Here is a 25930-nt window from a genome sequence, read left to right as displayed (position 1 = left end):
CTCAGTTCAGGAAGGACATTGAGGGGCTGGAGCAGGTCCAGAGAAGGGAACGGAGCTGGGGAAGGGTCTGGAGCACGGGTCTGATGAGGAGCAGCTGAGGGAGCTGGGGGGGCTCAACCTGGGGAAAAGGAGGCTCAGGGGGGACCTTATTGCTCTCTGCAGCTCCCTGACAGGAGGGTGTAGTGAGGTGGGGGTCAGGCTCTCTTCCCAAGGAAAAAGTGACAGGATGAGAGGAAATGGATTTAAGTTGTACCAGGGGAAGTTTAGGTTGGATATTAGGAAAAGTTCCTGTGTGGAAAGTGTTGTCAAGCACTGGAACAGGCTGCCCAGGGAAGTGGTGCAGTCCCCACCCCTGGAGGTGTTGGAAAGATGTGTGGATGTGGCACTTAAGGCCATGGTTTTGTGGTGGGCTTGGCAGTGCTCTGTTAAAGCTTGGACTCGATGATCTTAGAGGTCTTTTCCAACCTAAACATGTCTGTGATTCTGGGATGTCCTGAGATCCCATCTGCTCTTTCATTTTTTTTGTGATTTTGGTTTTTTTTTCATACAAGACCTTACGGGCGCTTTGGGAGTCTGTGAATGAGTTGGAGCATTAACCTACTTTTCCTAAGCTGTAGGAAGCTCTGCCTGTCCTGTCTCTTACCCACAAAAGCCAGGGATGTGGCAGGTAGGAGCAGACTCAGGTTTCCCCAGCCCTGTTGGGGCTCCCCAGCCCTGGCCAGGCCCCGTGAGCACACGAGGTACGAGGGGCAGGGCTGTACCTACAGCTGGGACAATGCTCCACTGGTGACTTTGGGGACTCTGTGTGTGCACTGATTTATGATCCTCAAGTGTGTTGTTTAGTAGCTCTTTTTTTCCCCAGACAAGGCAATCAGCTTCAAACATATCTGTCTTATTTATAAGCAGTTTAAACTTTACACTCAAGTTATTTTCTTCTCTTTCCCCAAGCTCTTAATTTAAGGGGAAAACCATCAAAAATAAGTACATAACATAGCAGAACACAAACCCTTAAAAACTAGCAGAACCTTCAGTCTCTGCTTGTTTTCCTTTATGGTATTTTGTTTTATTAATAAGGCTGCCTGTGTATTCATGACAAAATAAGAAAGCTATTTCCAATGAAACAGACAAGTCTTTGTTAGACATCAAATATAACTAATATTTGATGTCATAAATATTAATGACTTTTATGTCTTCAGATACTTTAGAATCAATTCCAAACATTTTTGTTTTGATTCACTTTTATTTATTTTCTCACACTGAACTGGTAGGAGGAATTTTCCCTCTGTTTTTCTGGGAACAATCTATCAAGTTCTGCAGCCTCCTTTTCTATTTGCATTAAGATGTTGTTCAACGTGTCTTACACGGCTGTATCTCTACACCCAAGCAAAATTAGCAGTTAGTGTGGCGTGACAGAAATGCACATATGATGGCCACCAGTTCAGCTGCCAGTTAGAACTGATCCTGGAATTTCCTAGCAAAAGAACAGGGATTAAAGGAGGCAGGGCTTTAACTGGGCGTTTAACAGACCACATTTTCTGTGGGCACAACACGCAGCACAACCTGCCATTTGACATCTATTTTCTTTATGAATTCTCCACAGGTATTGAACAATAATTGGGATCTCAGCAACTATAAATTAATGTTTGTTGTTCCTTAAAAGCAGGAAATTCCTCTTTCTGAGTGGAATAGTTCTGTATCTGATCACAAATGTGCAAACTTAGGTTTAGGCTACAAACTCCAATTTTTATGTCCTATAAATAAATAGTGAATAATGTTATCAGTTGAATAGCTGTTAATGCAGGAAGCAGAATCAGAGATTAGATATCTGACCCTGATATATCCATAATAATTGGAAGCCAAATTAAAAAAGCCTTCCACGTGTGGAGGAGAGGGCACTCTTTGCCTGTGGAGGGTTAACACAGGACAGTGGATGTCCCACCATGAGAGAGGCAGAATTATCCCTCCAAGAGTTCCAAGCTGCTCCATGGATTCATGCAGGTTTGTTTCTAGGGCAATTATTTATTTATTTATTTATATCTACTATAATTACAGAAAGAAATGTCTACAAACCCAATATTGAACTCTGCTTTTGCCTTAGAACCTTTGTTCTTTGGTAGTCCTGGCACCATGGCAGCAGTATAACATGGTGCTGGACTGCAGCCTCCACTGGTGACATGTTTCAGTCCTTTTTTAAGGCACATTTAGAAGTGATCAAGCACAAACACAGAGTGATGCTGACAAAGTTCTTCTAACCCAGTCCCCCCTTTTGCTGCTGTGGTGACAGCTGTGCTGTGTGGGCAGTGGGCAGATTTTGATGACCAAGTGTAGGAGCTCTGCCCTCTTTCCTCTCCAGATCCAGGTTCTCTTTGTCACCTCATGACAAAGCCTGTTCCCTTGGCAGCTCTCCTGCTTGAACCATTGCTCATTGTGTCACTGGGGGAGGCAGCAGATAAGTGAACAAAAGTCACCACAAAGCTCAGACCCCCCAAAGAGCCACTGCCTTGGACACCAGTCACATGAATCTTTATTTCTAGAAACATTTTTGGTGCTCAGAGTTGGATGGGATGAAGGCAGCTTTGGGGCTCAGACTCTCCAGTAGTAATTCACCTCCAATAGAGCTGTGGCCAGGCAAGGACAAGGCTGGAGTCTGCATTTGCCAAGCCATGGAGTTTGTAAGGCTTGCTCTAATAGTGAACATGTGGAGAAAATCCAGGAGGGGATGAGGGGGGGCAGGCAGAGACTTTATATCCAGGAGTTTAGCTTTATATTAACTGAGTCGCCTTCAAAACAAGAAAAGTACCTCCTATAGAAGCTGTTATTTTGTTACCAGATGAATCTTGAAAGGCTTGGTCTACACTCAGATCAAAGGAAAAGAAAAAGATGCAAGCCTGTGATGGGAAATGTAGGAAAACAGTAAGTAAAAAAAAAAAATCATACCTTAAAAAAAAAATCTGAATGCATTCAGAACATGAAGGGAAGAAATCCCATGTTCTTTCCAAGCCTGTGGAACATCATAGCTGTTATAAATAGGCCAGTCCCAAAGAGAGCACACATGTTCCAAATGGGAGGAGATTATTTGCTGCATCATTTTAGCATGCTTGATTTATCAGTAATTAATGGAAAGTTGACAGGGATTTTCAGCAAAATAATTCAGTGTGTCATAAGCCCAAGATCTGGCATAAAAAATGTCTTACTTGTGGTATATTCATATGGTGAGAACATAGCCAAGTTGTTAGCAATAATGAAATCCATCCTAATTCCTCTTTGTAAGATGCATTATTAATCTGCTGTTATTAAACAAGGAGTTCAAAGCAGTTAGGACAAAGAGTAGGACAAGGAGAAAATACATTTGAAAATTGCACCATTCAGAGCTAGAGAAGGAACAGAATTGCTTCAGTTCAGCAATGACACTGATGGGTGCTCACTTGGGGGTTTTAGATAGTTTTGGAGCCAGAGAATATTATCCAGGCAATCCTAGTGACTACCTGGGATTTGATGTCACTAACTAGATTTGTAATGTTTTATCCTGGTTTGCTGAGGAATTGAGGCTTCTGAGACCATATTTTATGCCTGACCTCTCCTCCCAGTCAACCCAAGCAATGTTGAATGTTTTGGCCAGGTTCAGTCAGACTTGAGAGGAGTGGAAGTCCTCTTTCTACTAACTGAGTTCCTTGTTTTCTTAGATGGTTTCTTTAATTGAGCCTGTCTTTTCTATCCAGGCAACATTTTGTCCCCTGAACAAGCAGTCAGTGGTGCATCCTCTGACAGTCCCAGGCAGTCACTCTCCCAGCTGCTCTGTCCCACAGGACATAGGAAGGGAGGGCTGCTCAGGCAGGTACAGTTCAGGGAACAAAGGACATTGTCTGTAGGGAATCAGGTACATTTATTCCAGTGCTTACACTACAGTTGCTTTCCAGTCCATTCTGTGTTAGCCATCCCCACTGAGATCAGTGGCAGTTGTGCTGTGCACTGAAAGGAGAACAGCATGAAGAATGGTGATGTCCTTGAAAAGCCTCTGTGGCCAGAGAAAGATCCCTGAGTGCTGGTACTAACAGCTCCTTACAGAATTCACAGGATGAAATCCTACTGCTGTTCCCACCAAGGTCATGGAAAGGGCCTGTGAGATCAAAGTTTTCCTTGTGTCAGGGTCTGGACACTGCCACTGTTAAAGAAAACAATAATAGCAATATTTCAAGAGATCTTTTTCAGATTGTTGTTTTTTCCAGTGATTGTGTTTTAATTGCACAGTTTGAGCAAGTAAAAGATTAAATAGAAACATCCAGGAATCGTCCAAATGGTTTGATTTACACAGTATATACTACTTTGTACTGCTGGGTGTCTTGCAAGGAACAAATAAGTAGATGACACCTTATTGCCCAGAGTTTGGAGCTGTCCACAGAGACCAAGAAATGGGACTTTATTTTGAAAAGAAAACAAAATTGGCCACATTTTCATGCCCATTTGCTCGAGCCTAATGTGCCTGATGCTTTCTGTGCATGTAGTGGGTACTTGCACATATAACTTGGCAGCACAGGAACTTTGGACATGAAATTCTGCTTGAGGGTCTTGCTCTGCACGACTAAAATGAGACCAGTTCTGCTGGGCTGAAAGAAGGAGCACACAAAGCAGATTTTGCTGGCTTGCTAAAGAGATTAGTGTTTGTTCAGCCCATTTATTATAGTTCAGGCAGTATTTTAGAGGTTTTTCCCTCCATACAGGCAGTCTGAGTCAATCATAATTCTATCAGAGTAAAGAGAGGGTTTGGGCAGAATGAGAAAATATTTGTAACAAGTTTTCTCTTTTCAAATTTAGTGTTTACTACTGCAAAGAGAGAAAGGTTACAGTGGATGGTGTAGCATGCTTGGAAGAGTGGAACATTTTCTAAGGCCCAGTGAGAGACCGTGGTTTGGAGCTTCCCAGAGACAAATCAGCCTCTCTGAAGTCTCGTTCTGCTGCTACAGCACAGTCTTTTCTGGCACAAGAATTACCTGAGCTAACACAAAACAAATGACCAAACCCACTGCCTCAAGGTCTGCAGTGCAAGGGACAGGCTTTCCTCTCAGCTGACGCCGTGAGGAAGTGGACAGGCAGGATTTGCATCCCCCGCTCCAGGGAGAAAAGCTTTTCCCATTGCTGTTCTGAGAGACACAAGGAATTCCACCTTCTGCCAGGATACCCCAAGGATCCAGGCTTATATAATGATGCTTGCTGTTTTTCTACAAGATCAGTTCCCAGCCTTCCCAAGAGGTGTTTCCAGAGCTCAAGTGGATGAATACTGACAGCTTCTGCTTTGTATCCTCAAAAGCTGAAGGAGAAGACAATGCTGAAAATAGTACTTAACTCTGGGCTGTTGACCTCCTACCCAACTGTGCCAACATCCACATTGACAGAACCATCACCCCCCTGACTCGCATTGAGAACTGAGGAACGCATTGTTACTGACCCAAATTCATCCCATTGAGTTGCTTTGCAGCGGCATTTGACCCCAAAACTGTCCTTTTAAGCAGTATATCTTTACTTGGAAAGGAAAAAAATCACCCAGAGCTTGATCACGGAGAAACAGTTCTGGGTTTGGGGTTGCTTTGTTTAGTTGTGGGAACTGACAAAGGAGAATTGCTCAGGAAAATAGAAATACGTCAAGGGGCTTTCAATATTTTGAACAAAAGAAAAAGCAGCACTTAGATATATCTGGTCCCTACTGCGAAGGAGGGATAACAAGGGATCCAGAGTGCTAGATGTCTCATGTGTTTGCTTCTTTGCTAATGTTCTGGGTGACTGTGTGATCTGATGCCTCAGTCAGAGACTCTGTGGTCTGACAAGGCTTTACTTCAATTTAGAAATGTGTTTTGTTTTATAATTAGTGCCTGTGACTAGTTAGGAGGAAAATGCTGTTCTCCAAAGTACAACTCGGACACATCAGTTGCAGATAGAGAAAGTGGACCAGTTTGATAGAATTTGAGTGCTACAGGCAGAATTTGGCTTATTTTCCAATGGAGAGCCTTCATCTAAACATGCAATGGGTGCCCCTGGTAATTCTTGGGCAGTGTCTTCAAAAGAGTCTGATCTTGAGCTCATGGAAAAATGTCAGAGTAATGCCAGGCTGATAAAAAGACACGTCTTTGTGTATCTCCTGATTGGGAAAAAATAAAATAGAAAAGGTAATAAACCCCTAACACAAATTCCTCAAAAGCAAAGCTCTAGAAGATGACCCAGTGGTTTCAAAACACAGGTTTCCAACCATCTTACAGTAAAGGGATTCATAATACATAACTATATATAGGCAGAACTTGTTATGTGAACAAACAATGGATTTTATTGATAATTGTCCCTTCTTTTGGGTGAGGAAGAGAGTAAGGTGATTTCCACAAATTTCTGTGCTTTTAGTGATGCTTTCAGAAGAAAATCCAGTATTAGTAAGACTTGATCAAAAACCTTAGAGTGCCTGATGCTCTATTTAACAATCCTGGAGAACTGAATGCTGGAGAATCTCTAGTGAATGATTTGTTGTTTGAAAAGGAGGGAGGGAGTGTGGTTGAGGTCTTACCGATGAGGAGAAAACTGGATAATGTGGTTTTGATGATAAAGAAATTGAAAAATTCCTCACCATTGAGAAAGTGGAGTCAAAGTACAGAAAAGAAAGAATTTCTCAAAATGTTCTAGTTTTTTAATTGAAAGTATTTAGGAATGCGATTTTTGTCAATTTTCAGATAGATTGGTCCACAGCTTGAAAAGTACTCTAGCACCATCCTAAACATGGATTCTGAGCTGGCCTTTCCTCATCCAAGAATTAAAAAAAAACAAACCACAAAACCACCACACAAACAAACAGAAAAACCCAAACCAAACTAAGCAACCAACTAAAATAACACCAACAAAGCAACAAAACAAAACTTTGTTGCAGGCAGAGAGGAACATGGAACCCCATGGTTTGGTCTGGGTTTGGTCCCTTTTTGGCCAGTTCTTTTGTGTCTGAGGCAAAAAAAAAAAGGTTTCTGGTTTATGGTCTGAAAGCACTAGAATAACAGTGGAGGAAAAAAATGAAAAAGAATGTGAACATTTTCCCAAGTTTTCAGAGTTGCCCATGGCCAGGCAGCATTAAGGCACTTGTGTACATGCTGTTTATGGCCTTCCATATCCACTGCCTGATTGACTCCAAACTGAGAGAAAGACAAATTGCTTACCTGATGAGAAAATCATCTGAGTGTTCTGAAAAGCCTTGATGGTGAAACTATTTACTTCACTGGGAATTTTCGGTGGATTTTAATGCAATTAGAGTTTTACCCTGAACCCCACCGTGTCTGTGTAAGGCGTTTGCAGGCAGGACTTGGGTGAGCTGTAGGGAGAGCACTGGGCACTGGGAGGTGAGGAACCCCAGCAGCCACAGGGCAAGCAAGAATAACAAGCCTTCCCTTGTCCTTCTGTTGTAGGAGTTGTGTGTCTTCCTCTGGCATACACAGCGTGTGCCATTTTCCAGGAGAAGATACTGGTGCCAGTCTGGCAAATCATGAATGGCTGAATATAACTTACATTACAAATACGTTCTTTGGCTTGTGGGGAAAGCAGCTCAATGTGGTCCAGCTTGTTCCCATGTCCATTCAGGAGAATGTCTGCTCCTCAGAGCCCCTGGATGCACCTGACCCTGCCAGGTCTAGCAAAGATGAGGGAGCTGTAGCTCAATAAAAAATGAGTATGACTATTAACAACTTCCTGCAGGTGTAGAAATCATAAATGTCTACTTTCCTGTCTGTTAGAATTCCTCTCTAAATCTGTTAGAATTCTCATAGACAAAACAGCAATTTGGAGCCAAATTACACGTAACAGAGATCAACCCTCTCTTGAGCCTCTTCCCTGTTCTCCAGAGAACTTCCTTAACCTGAAAATTGTGAGGGTTAAGTATGAAATTATATTCAACAAGGGCTCAAGTGCATTCAGCACAAATTGAGAAGAAACACAAACTGCTTGTGGTCTCCTTCAGCAGGTCTGTGCAGGGCTATTCCCACCCTTCTGTGTGTGAGGGGTTTTATCTCTGGCCTGAATAGCCCAGCCCTTGAAAGGCTGAGGAGAGACAAGAGCAGAGGGAGAGATGATGCAAGTCTTGTTCTCCTGGGTCCAGAACTCCGTGTGAAAGGCCCCGGGGAATTATCCATCCCCCATTAGCCTTCGGGGAGGGAGGTCTCCAAGGGACAAGGCAAAAACATTCTAAAGACCCTGGGCTGCTGACTGCACCTTTCAGCTCCTCAGCACTCTGCTCCCAGGAACACACATCATTAAGCCGAGGAGTTAAAAGTGAAATTCGACAGTCAGAGCCACAAAGACTATGCAGGAGAGAAACACAGGAGCAGGTGGGAGAGAATTAGATGGTGATATTGCTCCAGTTGGTACAAAATGGCACATCTGTGGTGGGGAAGAGGTGGCCTTGCCGTTGTTTGAAGAACTGGTTGCCATCAGTGGCTGCCAATGGAGAATTGTCTACCTTGCTCTGGAATGGGTTCTTTGCCCACCCTCGTATCCTGCAGCAGAGTTTCCTGTCTGACTCAACCAATAAAGCAGCTGGTTTTGGCCAGAGCTGGATGACTTGGTGTGCTTTCATGTTTAGGTATTCCAAAAGACAGGCTTTGGTAACTTTTTGCTTATTTCATTTGAGTTTATATTTCTTTAATGTTTGTTAGTGCAGTGGCACTGCTGACAGTAGGAATAAAAGTGTCCCATAATTAGTAGCTCAGAGTGTTAAAACGTGGAATTAACCTGTGGGCCTGCTTAGGAAAGCGTCCTTTGGAGCAAGAGTTCCCAAATCCTCTGGCAGGATGTTGTAATAAAGATTTCTGAAGTCTGAGAAGGCACCTTATGCTGCCGAGGCCAGGGCTGGTGGGCACACCCAGGGACAGAAGCAGGTCCAGGCTTTGGGCTCAGTCCCTCCTTGCTTATTTGTTGTCTAGTCAGTAGCCACTAAAGCAGGCAGGGAGGATGGAAGCTGCAGCCCCAAAGTGCCTTGATGTCCTCACATGGAGAAGTGGCTGCAGGTTGGTGTTTCCAAAGCCGCCCAGCACATGCAGGGGGCTGTGCTGTCTGTCTGTCTGTCTGTCTGTCTGTTTGGCTGGCTGGCTGTGCTGGCTGTGCTGGTTGGGGCAGTGAAAATGTTGAGTGCTTTCCTGTGGTGTAGGATTAGTCTTGGCTGTAATGTCTCTCTAAGGAGCTGCTCTAATTAATGCAAAATACTCGAGTTACTACTTAATTAATACTGAGGCCCTACGAAACAGCACAAACCCAAGAGCCTTTATTTAGCAGTGGCTGCAGTTGTGGTCTGAGCTGACCTCTCAAACACGGTGGTGTGTCCTGGCAGTGCCCATGCTGGGGATGCTGAGGGAGCAGAGGGCCAGGCCCTCCCTGGTGCCCCCGTGCCTCGCGCTGAGGGCCCGGCAGAGGAGGGATGGCAGGTCAGGCACCTCCACCTGAAACACCTGCCAAGGGGGGGACAGGGTCACCCGGTTCTCACACAGCAGTGGGCACTCCTGGGGCCACCTCCTCGAGAACAGGGGCTGTGTCCCTGCTGTGCACTGCTGGCTCCTGGGCAGGCACTGGCACAGATGAGCATGGCTGTGTTGCCATGCCCTGTGCCATACCCTGCCCTGTGCCACACTCTGTGCCGTGCCCTGCCCTGTGCCATACCCTGCCCTGTGCCCTGCCCTGTGCCACACTCTGCCCTGGGCAGGCACTGGCACAGATGAGCACGGCTGTGTTGCCATGCCCTGTGCCATACCATGCCCTGTGCCCTGCCCTGTGCCACACTCGGTGCCACACTCGGTGCCATACCCTGCCCTGTGCTGTGCAGTGTGTTGCTGCTGTAGCTGGGTGATCCCAGCCCGGGCTGGCCCGGGGGGTCTCCGCGCTCCCCCCGCGGCCCCTCCGCGTGTGCGCAGCGCCCCGAGCGCGGACGGGGCTCGGGGAGGGCTGCGGTCCGCGGGCAGCCCGGGCAGAGAGCGGCTGGGTCCTCTTTTCTCTTTGCAAATAAAACCTCACCTCCCAAAGTGTGCTGCGGCTCGGCTGGGTATATCTGGAACTTTTTTTTTCTTTTTTTTTGGTCGTTGTTGATGTGTTGTGTTGTATTTTTTTTTCCAGGCAAGGGTGCCAGTGCAACTCGCCCTGTAGCGCAAAGGGACCCAGAAAGAGAGAGGAAGATAAAATGAATTTAAATTCCAAAGGGGTTTCAGTGCTGGTTTCCTAGTCCCCGAGTCAGCAATGTGTTTGTGAAAATTCAGCCTTTTTGTCTCTCAGAAAAAAAGGGCTAAATCTACATCGGTGGCCCAGTCTAGGTTTGCTATTCTTTGCATTTTCTATTCAAGTGAATGAGAGTGAATGAAGTGGCCTGGGACCCTTTATTTGATCTACTCAATTGCATAAAGTGACAGAATTCTAATATATTTGTTTAATGCTCTTCAATGGGGCTTTCACTTTCTAGCTTGCAAATGAAGCCTCGATCTGCAAAGTTTTGTCCTTTTTTTCTTTCTACCTTTTTTTTTTTCCTGGCAGAGAGACCATATTTCATAACTTGGGCCACGGTTTGAAGTGATTTCAAGAGGAGTTTTAGACTCGAAAAGTGGGAAATAAAGAAACAGATGTGAAGTTATTGTAAATTCTTATAGTGGGCTCTGGGGCTATTGTAAACCCACTGCAGGCGGTCCAAAGCCTCTCTTTTTCATGCTGTAATTGAAACATATTAATTAGATAATTTGTTGTTAGTTTAAAAGAAACAAATACAGCCCCTCCAAGGCTTCACAGCCTCGGTTTCTTTTTGTTAATAAAAACAAAACAAAAAATAACGAACCCACAAAGTGATATTTATATTAAGATTCCGAGATAATTCGGCACTGAAGTTGATGAAGCTGCTAAGTTTTTTGTCCCTTTCCCAAGGATCACTTCTGAAAAAAGGCTGGCTCATAAAACTCCCTCTCAGGGGTCGCCGGGGAGTTCTTTTCTCCCTACCTGGCACAGACCGCCCTTCCCTGCAAGGCGCGGTCCGAGAGAAAATAAATATTCTGAGAGAGAAAGAGCTGGCTGTCTTCAATAGAGGATTCAGTCCTGTGGGGTGGTGTCTTGTCACATGTCGAGGGGAGAGAAAACAAAACCAAAAAAAAAAAAAAAAAAGGAAAGAAATACGCCGCCGAGAAAGGATTCACATACCATGCGCTGACATGGAGCAAAAGCCCGAGCCGCCAAGCCCGGCTGGGTTCTCGGGCTTACCTTGCACAGCCGGGCTCAAACCCATCCTCCGGAAGAAAAGAGCTTTTGCCTGGAATGAACGCTCGCTTTGCATCAAGTACGCTCAGCTTACAATGTCTCGCTGGCAAATAAAATAAAAAAGATAAAGATCCCCCCCCGGCCCCCCACGAAATGTGTGAACGCGGCGCAGAGCTCGGCCGGGGCTGGTTCCCTCGCCCCCCCTCGGCCCTTCCCTCCGCGCCGTTGTCTCTCGCTGTTCCATTTCAGATCTGTGTTTATTGACATTGGACTTGAGCCATTAGGGAGATTTAACAAGTCAAAGCAGTAAATTCAAGCGACTCGCTGAGCTGCGTATTTGTTTGAGAGCAGCATCACAACATCGGGGCGCGGGCGGAGATGCGCGGAGGAGCGCGGCCGAGGGCGCGGGCTGAGGGGGGTCCTCGGGCTGCCAAAGTCTCGGGCAACCGCAGAGATAAGGAGGAAAATGGCACTTTAAAAGTACGGTGGCGACTCATACTATCGCATTATGCAGCGAGAAAGCTATTGCACCTTTCGAAAATATTTTGCTTTGGGCCATAATCTTTTCAGATCGTTATCTCCGCCGTTACTGTATAGTTTAAAAAAAAAAGACTGAAAGTGCAGCTTCATCTTCTTAGCTGAGCTCGGATTTCATCTTTGAGGATTTATTCTGACTGCTAGATCTTAAAAGAAAAAAAGGAAGGAGAAAAAGCGTCCTCGTCGTCTAAAAATGTAGGTCATCGCTTGTTTAGGAAAAGTTTGTCGAGTTATGTGTCCATTGATCTGGTGATAAGTTTTGAATGCTTTCTTTAGCTGATCGTGTTGATATAATCGTGGGTTGGACTTGATGAATGAGTTCAGTTGTCCCCCATCTGACAAGCTTTAGCAGCTTCATGCATTTTAATCAGCCCAATGATTCATGTATTTTCCACCTTTTTTCTGTGTGTGGGATCCGTTCCCTTTTTGAAAAAATGGTCACAACTGGATTAATTGCCCTCTACATTAATCTTAAAACTTTTGCAAGGACCTTGTGGTTTGTAATAAGGAAATGGGGATGTCACTTACTGTGTTTATGGTCCAGAAATTCAGAGAGAGATCAGAGACAAAACCTCTGTAACATCATTGCCGTAGAATTCGCGAATCCTGTCTGTTCATTAGAATACAATGTCGTTTTCTTGCTAGGAAGCACTTCAGTGTGTGGTTGTCTCATAACTGTGCTCGCAGCCTCCTCATCTCCGAAACACTTCGTTAGTAATTTCACTGGATTGCTTCTGTCATTTGCAGCAGTCGCAGAATCCTCGTAAAATCCCTAACAGATTGGGAGAACCCCCCTGGAAAGTGCCCGGAATCCAGTTTTCATTGTAACTGCGTTGCCCTTACTTTTTAAAAGGGACTGTATATTTAATTACAGAAAAACGGGTACAATATTAAGTGTTACAGTTTGCAACCTACCGTTTTTTGAAAGTGTTGATCAACAGAGATGGAGAAATTACAGCAGTGGCTGGGCTAAACTGTTGTGCTTGAGGAGGCTTAAACGACAGGTAAAGGGCTATAATAGCTCACTTTTACTCGAAAAAGATTTTGAGATGCCACTTGTAAGAAAAAACACTACTGGCAAAAATGCGGTATTCTCAGTCTTGAAAAGGAAGTAATTCTTTAAGGGGTTTTATGTTTGCTCTCTATCGCAGGAGCTTACTGGTTTTTGTACTTTTTAGATAAAATGTAACTGGGAGTGCGTAGGTGATAAGTTACATCCAAACAGGTGTAAATGTAATTCGTGTTTGTATTCGGTGTGAGTGTACAGGGCACAAATGCAGATGTGTATGCGTAGATGCACAGATGTATAAACCCCACAGAACACACTCAGTGCTTTATCCCTTCGCTAAACCGGCAATAAGGACAACTTTATCTGAGACGTGGTAGTATGTTAATAACTACATTTATAGTAACCTCGCGTGAAAAGGCTGTTTAGATTATCTAAATATTGAAATAGCGTCATTCCTTTGTCATCAACTAATGTTTTTTCTTTTCTCCTGTAAACTCTTTAAAAAGACAAATAAGAAGCTAAATCTGCATTTACATATTTTAATGAGAAAATATTATTTGGACGACTAGGTTCATAATTTAACGTAGACACTTTTTAACCTTTGTCTTAAAACACACATGCTGGGAACAAGAACACCAATATTTAAAATGCCATGCTTATTCTGTACAGGAAAAAAAAAGTTAAAAAGAAATGTCTTTACAGTTTCAATAGACACTAATGCCATTTGGAGGGGGTGTTCTTTTTTTTTTTCTTAACTTAAGCAGTTCACAACAGAACAACAGTTCAGTTTCCAGCAAACTACCTAAAACTAGAAAGGAGTATATCAAACAAAAGTGCATTTTACACATTTTATAATCATTCATATGCACAAACATTTACAATTTCCCTAGCCCCCTCTCTCTTGTCTGCAAAGCCCCAGCAGAAATCAGGATGACCTCCACAGTTTGTACCTGCTATTGTATTACTTTTCCACATTTTATCAGTGACTTCAGCAGCTTTTCTTTAAGCTATGTCGGGTCATGTGCTTGGTAACAGGTTTCTTTTTATTATAATTATTGTTGTTGTTTGTTTTTAAGCTATGAAATAAATAGCTACAAAATTTTAAAAATAACAACAACAAAAAACCCCAACAAACAACAAAGGAAACCTCAGCCCCCGAAACCTTCGGGTTAATCAGAAGTTAACAGGCGAGTCAACTTCTCTTTCACCTGAAAACTACAGTAAACATCCACGTTACAACAGGTACTGCAAAAGGGACCCCATCCGATGTACAGTACAGATGCAAGTTCAGTATTTACATTAGAACAGGCGCTTTGTAAACATTATAGGTGTGGGCTGAGTGGACCGGGGCGGTTCCCTCGCGTGGGTCCTGTTCCCGCGCCGGCCCCGCACCCCCTGCCCGGGGCTCCTGCCCGGGGATTCCCGCAGCCTGGCCCCGGGAAATCCTGCCCTTTGTAACAACGAGACCCGCACAAAGGACACGAGCACTTCCCGGCGTTTCCAAGATCCAAGCGCCCGCTGCTTGGAGGCTGGAAACGCCGCTGCTCCCGTGCAGCGAGGCAGCGGCCATCCCTGCCTGTGGAATTACAGACCGGTCCTGGATAAACCCCGCTCTTCCCCGTACAAAGGAAGGGAAGAGGCGTCGCCGGGCCGGGTTCGCCCAGCGAAGATGCCTGAAGTACTTTTGGAAAACTAGCGATGCAAGTGGCAGTTCCTACCGGGCGGGAGGGGGCCAGGCCGGGTCCTTTCGCCTCGGGAGAAGGGAAAGCAAAGTTCAGGAGCAGGGGGGAAGCCGAACCCCGAGGGAGGGCTCACGGCAAACCTCAGCTTCCCGCGGGGAGTTGTGTCTGCTTTCGAGGAAAAGAGCGGAGAGGAGAGAGGAAAGGAGCGGAAGGAGGGAGAGGCGGGGAGGGAGGAGAGCTCCGAGGAAACTTTGGGAGACAGGGAAGGCAGAGTCCGCGCGGGCGGCCCGGGTCAGTGCACGGCCACCGAGTGCAGGGCGGGCGCGGGGCTGGTCAGAGTCTCGCTGGGGGTGGCCGGGCTGCTCTGGCTGGTGGCCGTCTGCGAGGACGTGGGGCTGAGGGAGGGCGGCGAGTTCGACAGGATGGTGGGGATGGGCGCGGGCAGGGCGGGCAGGGCCGGCACAGCGGCGGGGGTCGGCTTGATGGGGACGGGGATGGCCGGCAAAGTCTGCCCCCCGTGGCACAGCGGCTTGATGGGCACGCCGTAGGCGCCGTACTCGCTGCTGGCCATGGAGATGGGGGTGGCGGTGTCGATCATGCCGGAGCTGTACATGTGGGGCCAGCCCGTGCCAATGGAGCTGCCCACCGTAGTCAACTGGTTGGGGAGGGGGTAGGCGGCCGGCATGGGCTGCATCGTGGAGAAGGCGAGGCCCCCGGGCATCTTGTACTCTCTGGCGATGATGTTCTCGATGGCGAAGGGGTGCTTGAAGCTGGAGGGCTGGGACACGCCGAGGTTGTACGTGGACATCTGGGGCAGGTGGGTGCCGGTGGCCGCCAGGGCGCTGAGCCGCAGCTTCGCCTGCTGCTGCAGGTACTGCGCCGCGTCCGCCGGCTTGCTGGGGGCCAGGTGGTCCGACTTGACCACCTTGAAGCGCTTGCGGCGCCGCAGGAAGCTGCCGTTCTCGAACATGTCCCCGCAGCTGGGGTGCAGCGCCCAGAAGCTGCCCTTGCCCGGCTGGTCGGGGCGCCGCGGGATCTTGATGAAGCAGTCGTTGAAGGACAGGTTGTGGCGGAGGGAGTTCTGCCAGCGCTGCGTGTTCTCCCGGTAGTAGGGGAAACGGTCCATGATGAACTTGTAGATCTCGCTCAGGGGCAGCATCTTCTCCGGGGAGCTCTGGATCGCCATGGCGGTCAGCGAGATGTAGGAGTAGGGAGGCTTCTGATCACTGTAAGTGTTTCTGCCCGGGCGAGGCATCTTCGCGAGGCGACCGGGGAGATCTGCAGAGGGGCAGCGACAAGGGAAGGGGGCGGGGGTGGGGGGAGAGGGGTGAGTCCGAGAGGATTTGCACGGACACCCAGTCGGGGCAGGCGGTGGGTCTGGGGCCGGGCTGGAGAAAGAAGGACGGAGGGAAAGGGCACGATGGACCTCAGCCCTCGCGATGGGGGCGGGGGATGGAAGGATGGGGGCAGGAGAAAACAGCCCGGAGCTCTGTGCCGCCGGCGGGGGAAAAACGGTGTGCCTCTCCCAGCTCCGGCCTCCCTGAGCTTGGCCTTCCCGCTGCAGCCCGCGGCCGTAAAGTTACTCTAGTGATAGCTCTGTCTTCTGGTCTCGGCGAGGAGGAGAAGGGAACCCCATCCCCTCCCCTCCCCTCGTCTCCCACTTCGTGCTACCCCCTGCATATGCCCACCTTAGAGTTGCTGGAAGTTGACAGTCCGCATCCGGGACGCAGCTGAGAGTCCGGGCTCTTTCCCACCCCGCTCCTCCGGCGTGTCTGTCGCTCCTTTCGCGGCCACTCTGCTCCGGTTTAGTCCTGAAGAGGCAGCGAGCTGGCTTGGTTTTGGGAATCCTCTTGTACACCCCTCCCTTCGCCTCCGCGGGCTGAATCAGCTTCTTTTACACCACCGGCAGCTGGACTGGAGCAGAGGCTTGTTTGCTTCTCTGCAGCCGCGATGAGCTAAGTAGTTGCCTCCATGTCCTTCCTCTAACCATCTGATAGTTTTATGTGGTGACATGAGCAGAAAAGACCCCTGTAGAGGCGCTTCATTAATGTGCCACTTCTTTGCTATCATATGACAATCGCCTTGGGAGCAGGGGGAGGGGAGCGGGGAGGAGGGGGCTGGAGAGAAAGGCATAATCTGGTTTCATTTACACCTATTTACATGGACACCTTGGGCCAATGGGAATCATTTCCATTTGAAGACAAGGCGAGGGGTGAAAAGGCTCCGCCAGCGGAATTGCAGTGCGATGGTACCCGGTGGCTGGGGGTGGGGGGGAAGGTATGCACTAACCTCTCTGTGGACTTTGCAGGAAGCTTAGTCTGCAATTCACACTTACAAATGGAGGTACTGAGCAGTGGGATGTTTGACATGGAAATTGCTTGGCTGTGGTATTCTGTTTGTTCTGCATTGTTATCTGATTTGTATTGTTGGCTAACTTAAGGCGAGCCTTTTTCCCTGTAACGAGAGACTTTCTCTTTGCCAAATCCGCTCTCCCCGAGCGAAGGTTCTTTCGAGGAGCGATAAGATCGGGGCTCCTCGGTAGCCGCCGCCCCGGGAAGTTACTCTCCCCCCCAAGGCTCCACCCTTCCCCCCCAGCCCATGCAGGACTGGTTCTGCGGACCTGTTGGTGTAAAGCCGTGGGAGTCGCCCTAAATAATCCCAGCGAGCGGGCTCTCGGCCGTGGCACAGCCCGGTGGGCTCGGGAACGAATTCCCTGCACGCCGCCGTTCTGCTCGCGGGGCCGCGGAGGGTCCGCTTGCCCCTCCGACCGGCCGGCCTCGGGACTGGGGGTCCCGCGGAGCTGGGCCGGGCTATCCAGTCCCTGTCACCGGTCATGGTGCTAAATATCCTCAGTTTGACGCCTTCTGTGGGATTTACGCGCTGTGTCTCAGGCTGTTCGCTTGCCTGTGTGCTGCTCGGTGCGCACCCGTGTGTGGAGGAGCAGGCAGGGTGTGGAGGAGCAGGCAGGGTTTGGAGCACCCGAGTTGCGGCTCCCTCTGCTCCACCGCCCTCCCTCCTCCCCGGGAACCGAGGCCCGATCCTGGAAGCGCAGCCCAGACGAGCAGCTCGCTGCCAGCCGCGTGTCCTGGGGGGAGGATGAGGCCCGGAAGGTCCCAGGCTTGCCCTGGCACAGGAGGGAAGTTTGTATGATGTGTATTCCCGAGGCTGCGGTGCATCCTGTCACCCTAGAGCCAGAATTAAAGATTGTCTCGGGAGCTGCAAGCCCTGGGAGGAAGAGCCTTTGTGGTGAATACACATCAACTCCATAACAATATTTTCGGAGTCGGTCAATAACTCACCAAAACGTAACTTAAACACGATGAATTTAGGAGATTAAACAATTTCATTAATATTGAAATGGCTGCTGAGGCTGAGCGCGCGCGCTTGAAATGCAAGCGCACGTTTTTCAATATTAACAGAAGTACTTGAAAAGAAGAATAATGTCACCTTCTTAATTCAGCAAAAATAGCCGGGCTGGGGGAGGGAGCGCGGCGGTGGCTCCGCAGCGCGATTGCTGCGACACGGGCTCTGCGGGCGCCTGGGAGCCTCCTCGGAGGGACAGTCCCCAGCAAGCGGGGCTCCCTCAAACCTGGCAGCAGTCTGGAAACCGCATTTCACACCGCGCCGACCTCGTGTGTGTTACACTCCGCTCCCCTCCTTCCAACCCGCCCGCCCTCGGTCCCATCTAATCCCTCTCTCTCGGGGCAGGATGTCGTTTAGAGAATAATGAGCAAATAATTGTGTTCCTGGGACTCCGAGCAGCCGAGCGGCCCCGCGCTGCCGAGCTAACGAGCCCTTTTGGAGGGAGACCTGCCGCATGTCACCCTGTGCCCCTGGCAGGGAAGGGCCCGGGAGCGTTTGTGGAGTTCAGAGCCCGGGAGCAGCCCTGCTCAGTGTAACCGGCTCCGAGATGCTCCGTCCAGCCGGGCAGGGCAGGAAGGCAGCCTCCAGAAATTTTTTTGGGGGTGTAAGAGGTGATTAGATGATGAACGTTTGTTAGGGGGTAGGAAAGACGATACTCTCAAATGAGGGCAGATTCCTCCCAGCGTCCCCTAGGACACCACGCAGAAGGCTTCTATGTCTGTATTGAGAGCCCCCAAATATGTGGGTATAAGGGACACTTCCCTCCCACACACACACTCCAGCCCCCCGTCCCCAACTCCTAACACCCCTCAGTTCGGGTGTTGTTTCTCAGCCCAAGTTCACTCCTGGGATGCCCATCAAAAAGACGGCTCAGAAACAGCACGGGAGTGAATAAGATTCACGAAGTGACAAATTCTTTTCTTCCTCTTTTTCCCAGTACCTTTTCTTTCCGAAGAAAGAAAACAAAACAAAACAACCGCTGGTGCAAGAGGGAACCGCAAGCTGTAAAGTTAAAGAGAAGTCGACTTCCGTTGTCATTTGCTGCTCCGAGTGAGAACGAGGTATGGCTGGAAGGCGCACGATCTTTTTTCCTTCTTTTTTCTTTTTTTCTTTTTTTTCCCATTGTAAAGGAATGTGTGAGCGGAGGGGTAGGGCAGGCTAAATCATCCCAGTAATTGATACCCAAAGTTTCACCTCGTGTTAAGCACACAACAGATGATAGACCTGGGAAATACAGGATTTAAATGCAACTTGTAGCATTTGCCTTTTACTTTGAAAGCCAACACTAGGGAGGAGGAGAGGGTGCAAGTGAATCCAAATCCATTGTGTAGGACACCAAAACAAATAGACGTTTTTCTGAAGTCTAATTCAAATAAGGAGCTCAGAGGAAGTGTTGGGAAAACTGTATAAAATACACATAAGTCAATTATATCAATGTGCAAACCCAATGGAAATCTATTTCGTGCAAGGGCCATTCAGCCCTTGCATGGAGCCCATCATGGACCACCTTTCTGCATGGAAGGTTTGCAATAGCCCCCTTTCCCACAAGCAAGACCACACACGTTTACAGATTTGCTAATAATTTATGCTAATTTTCCTCCATAAATCCACAATTCGCCTCAGTGGCAAGCAGGTCTGTTGAGAGAGGAAAAGGAGACAGAAAAGTGACAAATACAATATTGATTTTGAATCCTTGTGGCTGCAAGCAGGTGTGCAGCCTTGCAGAGGGGAGGAGTGGGAGAGGGGCTGTGGGGGGAAGCCAAGAAGTTTTCCAAGGATAGAAAAAACCCACTCCGTGTGAGAGAATAGCTCACAACCTTGTTAATATTTACAAACCGGTTGGGAGAAAAGAGAAGGGAGGGGGGAAGTACCAGCTTCTTAGGGTTTCCTAGGCTGCAAAACACAATGCCAGGCTCTGAGCAAGCTTCCCCCGTTTTGGAAAGTCAACTCCAGGCTGCTGGTCGTGGCTGCGTTTCGGCTAAGCCTTGCTCTCTTTTTTTCAGTAATGGTTCTGCTTCTTCTCGGGGGCCGGGAGGGAGAAGGAAGCGGAGAGATTTGGGGTCTCCTGCTTTTCTGTGTGCTTGAATTCCCGGTGCGGTTTCCCGAAGCGCTGCGGCCGCTCTGGGAACGGCGAGGCTTTGTCCCACCCCACATTCTTCACCAAATCTGCCACTTTGGCGTGAAACTACTTAGCGCCCTTTCAAAAGGATTTTGTTCCTTTCCCAACGAGCACTAAACAAACTCCCCCTGCCTGTCAAGGCTGGACTGAGAACTGCTCCCCAAACCTGTATTCCCGATAGCTTGAGATGCGCAGAGCGCTTTGTGCCCGAGGGGGCCTGGGCCCGGCTGCGCCCCCCGGGGCCCGGGGCTCACGGCGCTGGGCTCGGCCACCCCTGCCCTGCCTTGCCTTGCCCTGCCCTGCCTTGCCTTGCCCTGCCCTGCCTTGCCTTGCCCTGCCTTGCCCTGCCCTGCCCTGCCTTGCCTTGCCGTGCCGCCCGCTGGCTCCTCGCTGCTGTCACCCTCCTCAGAGCCGGCTGCCTGTTCGCGCTGTCCTCGCCCGCCCCGTCGGCGATTTCAAGCGCCACCAGCCCCCGGCACTTGTCCCCGCTGCGCCACCGCCGGGGTGGCACCGGCTGGGCCCCTGTCCCGGCTCAGCGCCGTCGTTTCGCCCCTGCCCAGCGCGAAGAGAGCCCGCGCTGGGACCACCCGAATTCCTTAAGCCCGGGAGGAGGCTGCTGCTCCCGCTCATCGCTCCTGGGGCTGGCCCGGAGCACCCGGTTCCTGACCGAAGCCGGTTTCCCGGGAGAGCTCTTTTTCCTCCGTCGCCGGCGGTCAATCCACGCGCGGGTAAGCGCGGCCCCGCAGCCCCCCCTCCCTCCGCGTCCCCAGGACCTCCCTGGAGGGCTCGGAGGAGCCGGGGCTGCGCGGGGCCGACACACCGAGGGCGTGAGCTCCGGCTGGGCACACGCAGCGCTGCCCGCACCTGCCCCCCGTCCGTCCCACCTCCGCGGGGCCGTGCGGGTGTGCTCAGGGCCACTCAGGTGTGCCCGGGCCATACAGGTGTGCCCGGGCTGTGTGGGTATGCTCAGGGCCCCTCTGGTGTGCCCGGGGCCACTCAGGTATGCCCGGGCCGTACAGGTGTGCCCGGGCCGTACAGGTGTGCCCGTGGCCGCGGGCTCGGGCCCCGCAGCAGCGGTGAGTCCCCAGCGCTGTGTTAAGTACTGCGCTGTTGGCGCGGATTCCAGCTCGAGTCTCGGCGTTACTGCCCCGAGAGCCTGTCTTTGTGGTAAACTTCCCTTGCCTTCCCGGAGGCGCTGGAGTATTTATCTACACGTTTGGGACTTGTTGGTTTGTTTATTTATTTATTTGGAGAAGTAACAGGGGAGGCCTCGCAAACTTTTTCTTTTTAATCTTCCCTTTTAAACAAATGTCGCATTTCAAGCTGCCCTCTCTTCTCCTTCTCGCATTGTAGGAAATATTGAAAATGCCACCTTAGTATTGAAGGGATTAACTTGCTTTTCTCCCAGCCGCTAACTCTGGTGTAAAGGGAGCAGTAGATCAACTGTATAATGTGTGCACTGTTTGGTCATTTGTACAAGCAGAACAAAGGTTGAGCTAAGCCAAATTGCATTGCACTTGTGAACCGAGTCCCAATTTGAAGTATCTTTTACAGCAGGGGGAATGAGAACAATTTCGTGTATGTCTAAAAGGGAATAACAAAGCCACTTTCTAGAGCATCTCAAAGTGAAGTAGTGAGGCGTGACATTCCCAGGGTGAGGAGGGACAAAGGCAGGGTCAGGGGGATGAAAAAGGGAATCAAACAGCCACTTTCACATGTCTGCCCTCAACTGCTGCACCTCTCCATAATAGGAAACAACTGTTGTAAAAAGGGGGATTGCTCCCATTCATTCAAAATAGCAAATGATAGCTAAACAACATTGTCAAAACTGAATCAACTTCTGTGCAGTACCACCCAGAAAAAGGTATTGTGTTTTGGTTAATAGCTGGGTGGAGCAAACTTGATTTTCCTTTTTCATTCTTTTCTTTCTTTCTTTTCTTTCTCTCTCTCTCTTTTTTTTCGAGGACTCTTCTTTCCAAATCCGTCCGTTTCATAAACTTTATTTTTTATCATCAGCTTTTTTTTTTTCCGAGACACGCTCATCCCATTCACGCTTTCTCCCACAGTCTGCTCTCCTCTTGGTGTTCCGTGCAAAATCAGAAAGAAAAAAATTAGGCTGAGTGCCGTTCCCGCTGCGGTCAGAACGGCGGTGCAAAACCCATAAGCAATGTAAATCTTTCTTGAATTGCATGTCCGTGTCGCCCGGAAAACCACCTTTAAATGACTAAGTTATTACTTAGCCAAACATTGTGAAATGGTTTTTATGACAATTGGCGATGATTTTAAATTGCATATCCACAAGAATAATGGCGCGCACGTTACGGTTATTTCCCCTCTTTAAAAGCAAAGGTAATAACCGCTCGCGGAATTCAGGCTCGGGCAAACTTTTTCCTGCATTGTGTGAAGTCTTTAACGAGCCGGGCTTTAATTAGGGTCAGAACTTTGAATGCTCGTGTTTTTCTCGCTGTTGGCGGGGGGCATGTTTGCAAACAGACCCGTGAGTTGCCGCGGCGCGGTGGGGGTGCGGTGCGATGTGTGGGCGCTTTGCCTTCCTGCCGCAGCCCCCTCCCCGCGCCCCCCGCCCCGCTGCCACCCACCGAGCTGCCCAGGGAAGGGAGGACGATTCCCGAGCGCGGCGCTCCCCGCCCCCGCTCCTCGGCGGGACGGGATGGGACGGGACGGGACGGCACCGCCCAGAGCCCCCCGGCTCCCGCACACCCGCGAGTGCGGGCCTGTGTCGCGGGGAAGGGGCAGCGCTTTCCCGGCTGTGTCCCCGGGAAAGCAGGGGGGCTGCCCGCCCCCTCCCCTGCTGAGGGGCCCGGGTCAGCGCCCACCCGACGGGTCGGGGTCCGCAGGGCCGGCTCGGGGCTGCGGGGAATGCTCCGCACCGCGCCCCGCAGCGCAGGGAAGGGCAGGGCGGGGGGTGACAGGGCAGCCCGGCGGCTGCAGGCGAAGCGCTGGCTGCGCTTCCCGAGTCCAGCGGCTTCCATCGCTCCCTTACATCTGTTGACATCCTCCACCCTCAGCTCCCGGCCGCACAGCTCCCGTCTTCCCATCAACCCTCAGCTCTACAGCAAAAACCATATTAACCTTCTTTAATATTTCATTCCTGGAAGAGATTCTTTGAATCTAACTTTAGAAAAGATTTCCCCGCAGCGATTTCTTCCCATATATTTTTCTCTGTCTTTATTATCGAGAGATACGGTAGTCACACAGCATTCAATCAGCCGAAGAGGATAGAATTTGATGGAGGATTTTTACTCCTTTTGGCGAGGAAAGATTTTACATGGGAATAAAAGGTATTGCGAACGGCAGAGCTTTTAGAGCTCTGAGAGCGAGATGCCTGCGCTGTCATTCAGGGGAGAGCCCCTTCGTATTTCTCCTGCTAGGAAGTGTTTCCGCCTAAGTTCGCTCCCTCTTTAGCCACGACCTGTCAAACCCTCGCGCTGTGTTTTGGGTGACGGCGGTTTCAGTGGGCACGGCCGTTTTCTCGTCAAGGTAGAATTACACTCGTAAGAAGCGCCCCCGGTAGCGAGAGGGACCCGTGGCCGGCGCGGAGCCCCGCGGACCTGTTGGAGCCCCGCGCGGAGCCGGGCGGAGCTGCCTGGGTAAACTGCTTGTGTATCTCACATTATCATCCCGCTATCTGCAGGCAATGTAGATTTTCTAAAGATCTAATGAATAAACAACCAGCAAGTGCTGGCGGTGTAATTTACATTGTTAATGCCTACATGTGTATAATAAATATGCATTTGTATGTCTTCAAATAAACTCTTTTTAGTTTCTAACCTGTGGTGATTTTTTTAAAAGCTGTCTTTTCCAAGAAACCAGTTTTCCTTTTCGTTTCCTGAGCGGGTAGGGAAGGAAAAGACCTAGCAAAGCGCTTTACGTGTGCTTTGCAGTGGCAGCGGGGGATGCGGGGCCTGGGCGCAGCCCGCCCAGCGAGCCCCGGGCGCGGCCCCCGCCGCTCCCCCGGCGCGGGATGGAGGCCGCGGCCAGGCAGCGCCAGGCACTCATTTCTCGGCGCAACTTGCCACGCTTTTAACAGCAGAACAATTTAAATGTACAATATTAGCTCACAGTATCAGTCTGGAGGTGCAAAGAACAATCCATTCAGAGACCGAGCTTCAAAGGCACCGGATTCCCCTCAAGGAAAAGTTTACAAATGTGGCTGCTCCCTCCCTCCTTCGCTGCCTCCCCCTCCTCCTCTCCCTCGCCGGAGACAAACGGTTTTCCCTGAACGCTTCTGTAGAGGGCATCCCTGACCAGATTTCTCCCACCTCGCCGTGCAGAGCCCGCTCCCCCCTTTGAGCCGCGGTTCCTCCGAGCGCGGCCCCGAACGCGATCGCGCTCCGCGGGTCGCGCACCGGCTGCGGCGGTGGAAGGCGAAGCTCTCTCGCTTCCAGATCTCCAGGCTGAAAAGCCTGGCGCTTCGCAGCCCCTGCTGACTTCACCTTGGGAGGGATAAAGATTTTCTCCTCATTTTTCGCTACAAACCAGGTGCCACTTTCTTACACTGCTTGATGGCAAATGTCTCGTCTTCAGCGAGCTGGATCTGGCATACATTATTTTAATTAAGTCTATGGCGATTTACTTTCCTCTGAGATCCATTCCACGGTGCAATTAGGAACGTATTGGTGCTAGCACATATGAATATTCAGGAGAGTGTCAATTAATTAGCAGACAGAGGAATCTCATTATGGTGCTCAAAACCCTTTTAGTGCTAAGCAGAATTAAGGGGGCATTTGCCAATGTGCTGGATTAGTGAATATTTTACTGCGCGCTCATTTAACTTCATTATCATAGCACTTACGCTACTCTCTGATTTTATTAATTAAATTGCTCATTAATTTATCCAGAAAGAGGGATAAAAAGTTTTATGACGCCACAGCACTCGCGTAGAGGCTCAAAGAGCCAAGTCCCGTCTTGCCGCTCCGCAGGAAAGCCTTTCCCCGGGGCTGGCGGGGTCCGGGCAGCGGGAGCGCGCCCGCCCCACGCGCGGAGTCCCGCACCCTCAGCCGGGCGCGTTTGTACCTCCCCTCACCCCAGAGATAAGCGTAATGCGGCAATTAGTGCTGCTGCGGCAAAGGGAAAAGGGTATCGCTGGGAATTTGAGGCGTAGACTGCGGGTTTCGTCTCTTTTTCTACTTAAATCTTCTCTCAGCATCTGGGGAGCGGGAAAGCCCGCGATGCGATTAACCCCTTAATCTCTGCACAAACTGCAGAAAGAAGAGGCATAATCTCATCTTTCCCAGTGTTATGGACAAAATCAAACGCGGTCGCTTTCCGACAGAGACAGAAGCGGAACCTGAACGGTTTGCTGGGAGGAGCGGGAGCGCTTCCCGGGGCCGGGAGAGGCGAAGTGCAGTTTCTCAGCGCAGTCAGGAGAACTGCGAACATCAGAAGCCAGCGATCAGGATTACGCCCATTTTCTAATTAGGCGATAATTCAATTCTCATAATTTTTCCAAGGAGCATTGTATTAAGAGCAGCTATTTAAAAAAAATGTCCGTGGGATATTGTGCTTTGCAAAAAACAAACAAAAATTCCCTCAGAAATGTTTAATATTAAATATTAATCGGATTTAAATTCAATAACCGTATCTTGCGACAGTTATAGATGTGCGGGAAGCTATAGATAATCAGCCCTTGTGCATCTTCACACAGGAGAGATCGACCCGGTGTCAGCAGAGGCTCCGCAGAGGAAAGGGAGACCGATGGAAATGTGTTTAAAAGTCACCTCCATTTCAACACCGAACGCGGAATTTGCCCAAAAAGGTTAGAAAGACAAATATTAAATCTGCCTTCACAAAGGGAGCCGCTAAATAGATCCGAAATTAATATGCATGTAAAATTAATTAGCTGCATTTCATGACATCAAAATAAGTACCTGGGAAACAAGAACACCTTCTGGGCATTTGGCACCATATGCTAGAATTACAGTTAATTGACTAATTACATAAATTAGGCATTAATTTTACAACACA

At 49.5% G+C, this 25930-nt stretch overlaps 1 protein-coding gene and 1 long non-coding RNA gene across 2 annotated transcripts; one reads left to right on the top strand and one right to left on the bottom strand.

The window, feature by feature from the left end:
* Positions 1–13356: 13356 nt before the first annotated feature.
* FOXB1 (forkhead box B1) lies at positions 13357–16533 on the bottom strand. The gene is made up of 2 exons (XM_027704411.1): positions 16152–16533; positions 13357–15741 (listed from the first exon to the last, which is right to left on the bottom strand). Exon 2 carries the CDS (start codon positions 15716–15718, stop codon positions 14756–14758), a length of 963 nt encoding a protein of 320 aa, XP_027560212.1. The 5' UTR covers positions 15719–15741; positions 16152–16533; the 3' UTR covers positions 13357–14755.
* On the top strand, positions 16528–25880 carry LOC113977891. The gene is made up of 3 exons (XR_003537434.1): positions 16528–16711; positions 18764–18887; positions 25611–25880. It is a non-coding gene; the product is annotated as an uncharacterized LOC113977891 (long non-coding RNA).
* The last annotated feature ends 50 nt before the right edge of the window (positions 25881–25930 follow it).

Source organism: Neopelma chrysocephalum, unplaced genomic scaffold (assembly GCF_003984885.1).
Source record: "Neopelma chrysocephalum unplaced genomic scaffold, ASM398488v2 Primary Assembly neopelma1_274, whole genome shotgun sequence".
Lineage (NCBI taxonomy): Eukaryota > Metazoa > Chordata > Aves > Passeriformes > Pipridae > Neopelma > Neopelma chrysocephalum.
Note: the sequence above shows the minus strand (reverse complement) of the source record. Positions and strands in the feature narration are given on the sequence as shown.

Bases quoted from the DNA above. Each gene is read 5' to 3' on its own strand.
- FOXB1 (XM_027704411.1), bottom strand. From the start codon at position 15,718: ATGCCTCGCCCGGGCAGAAACACTTACAGTGATCAGAAGCCTCCCTAC.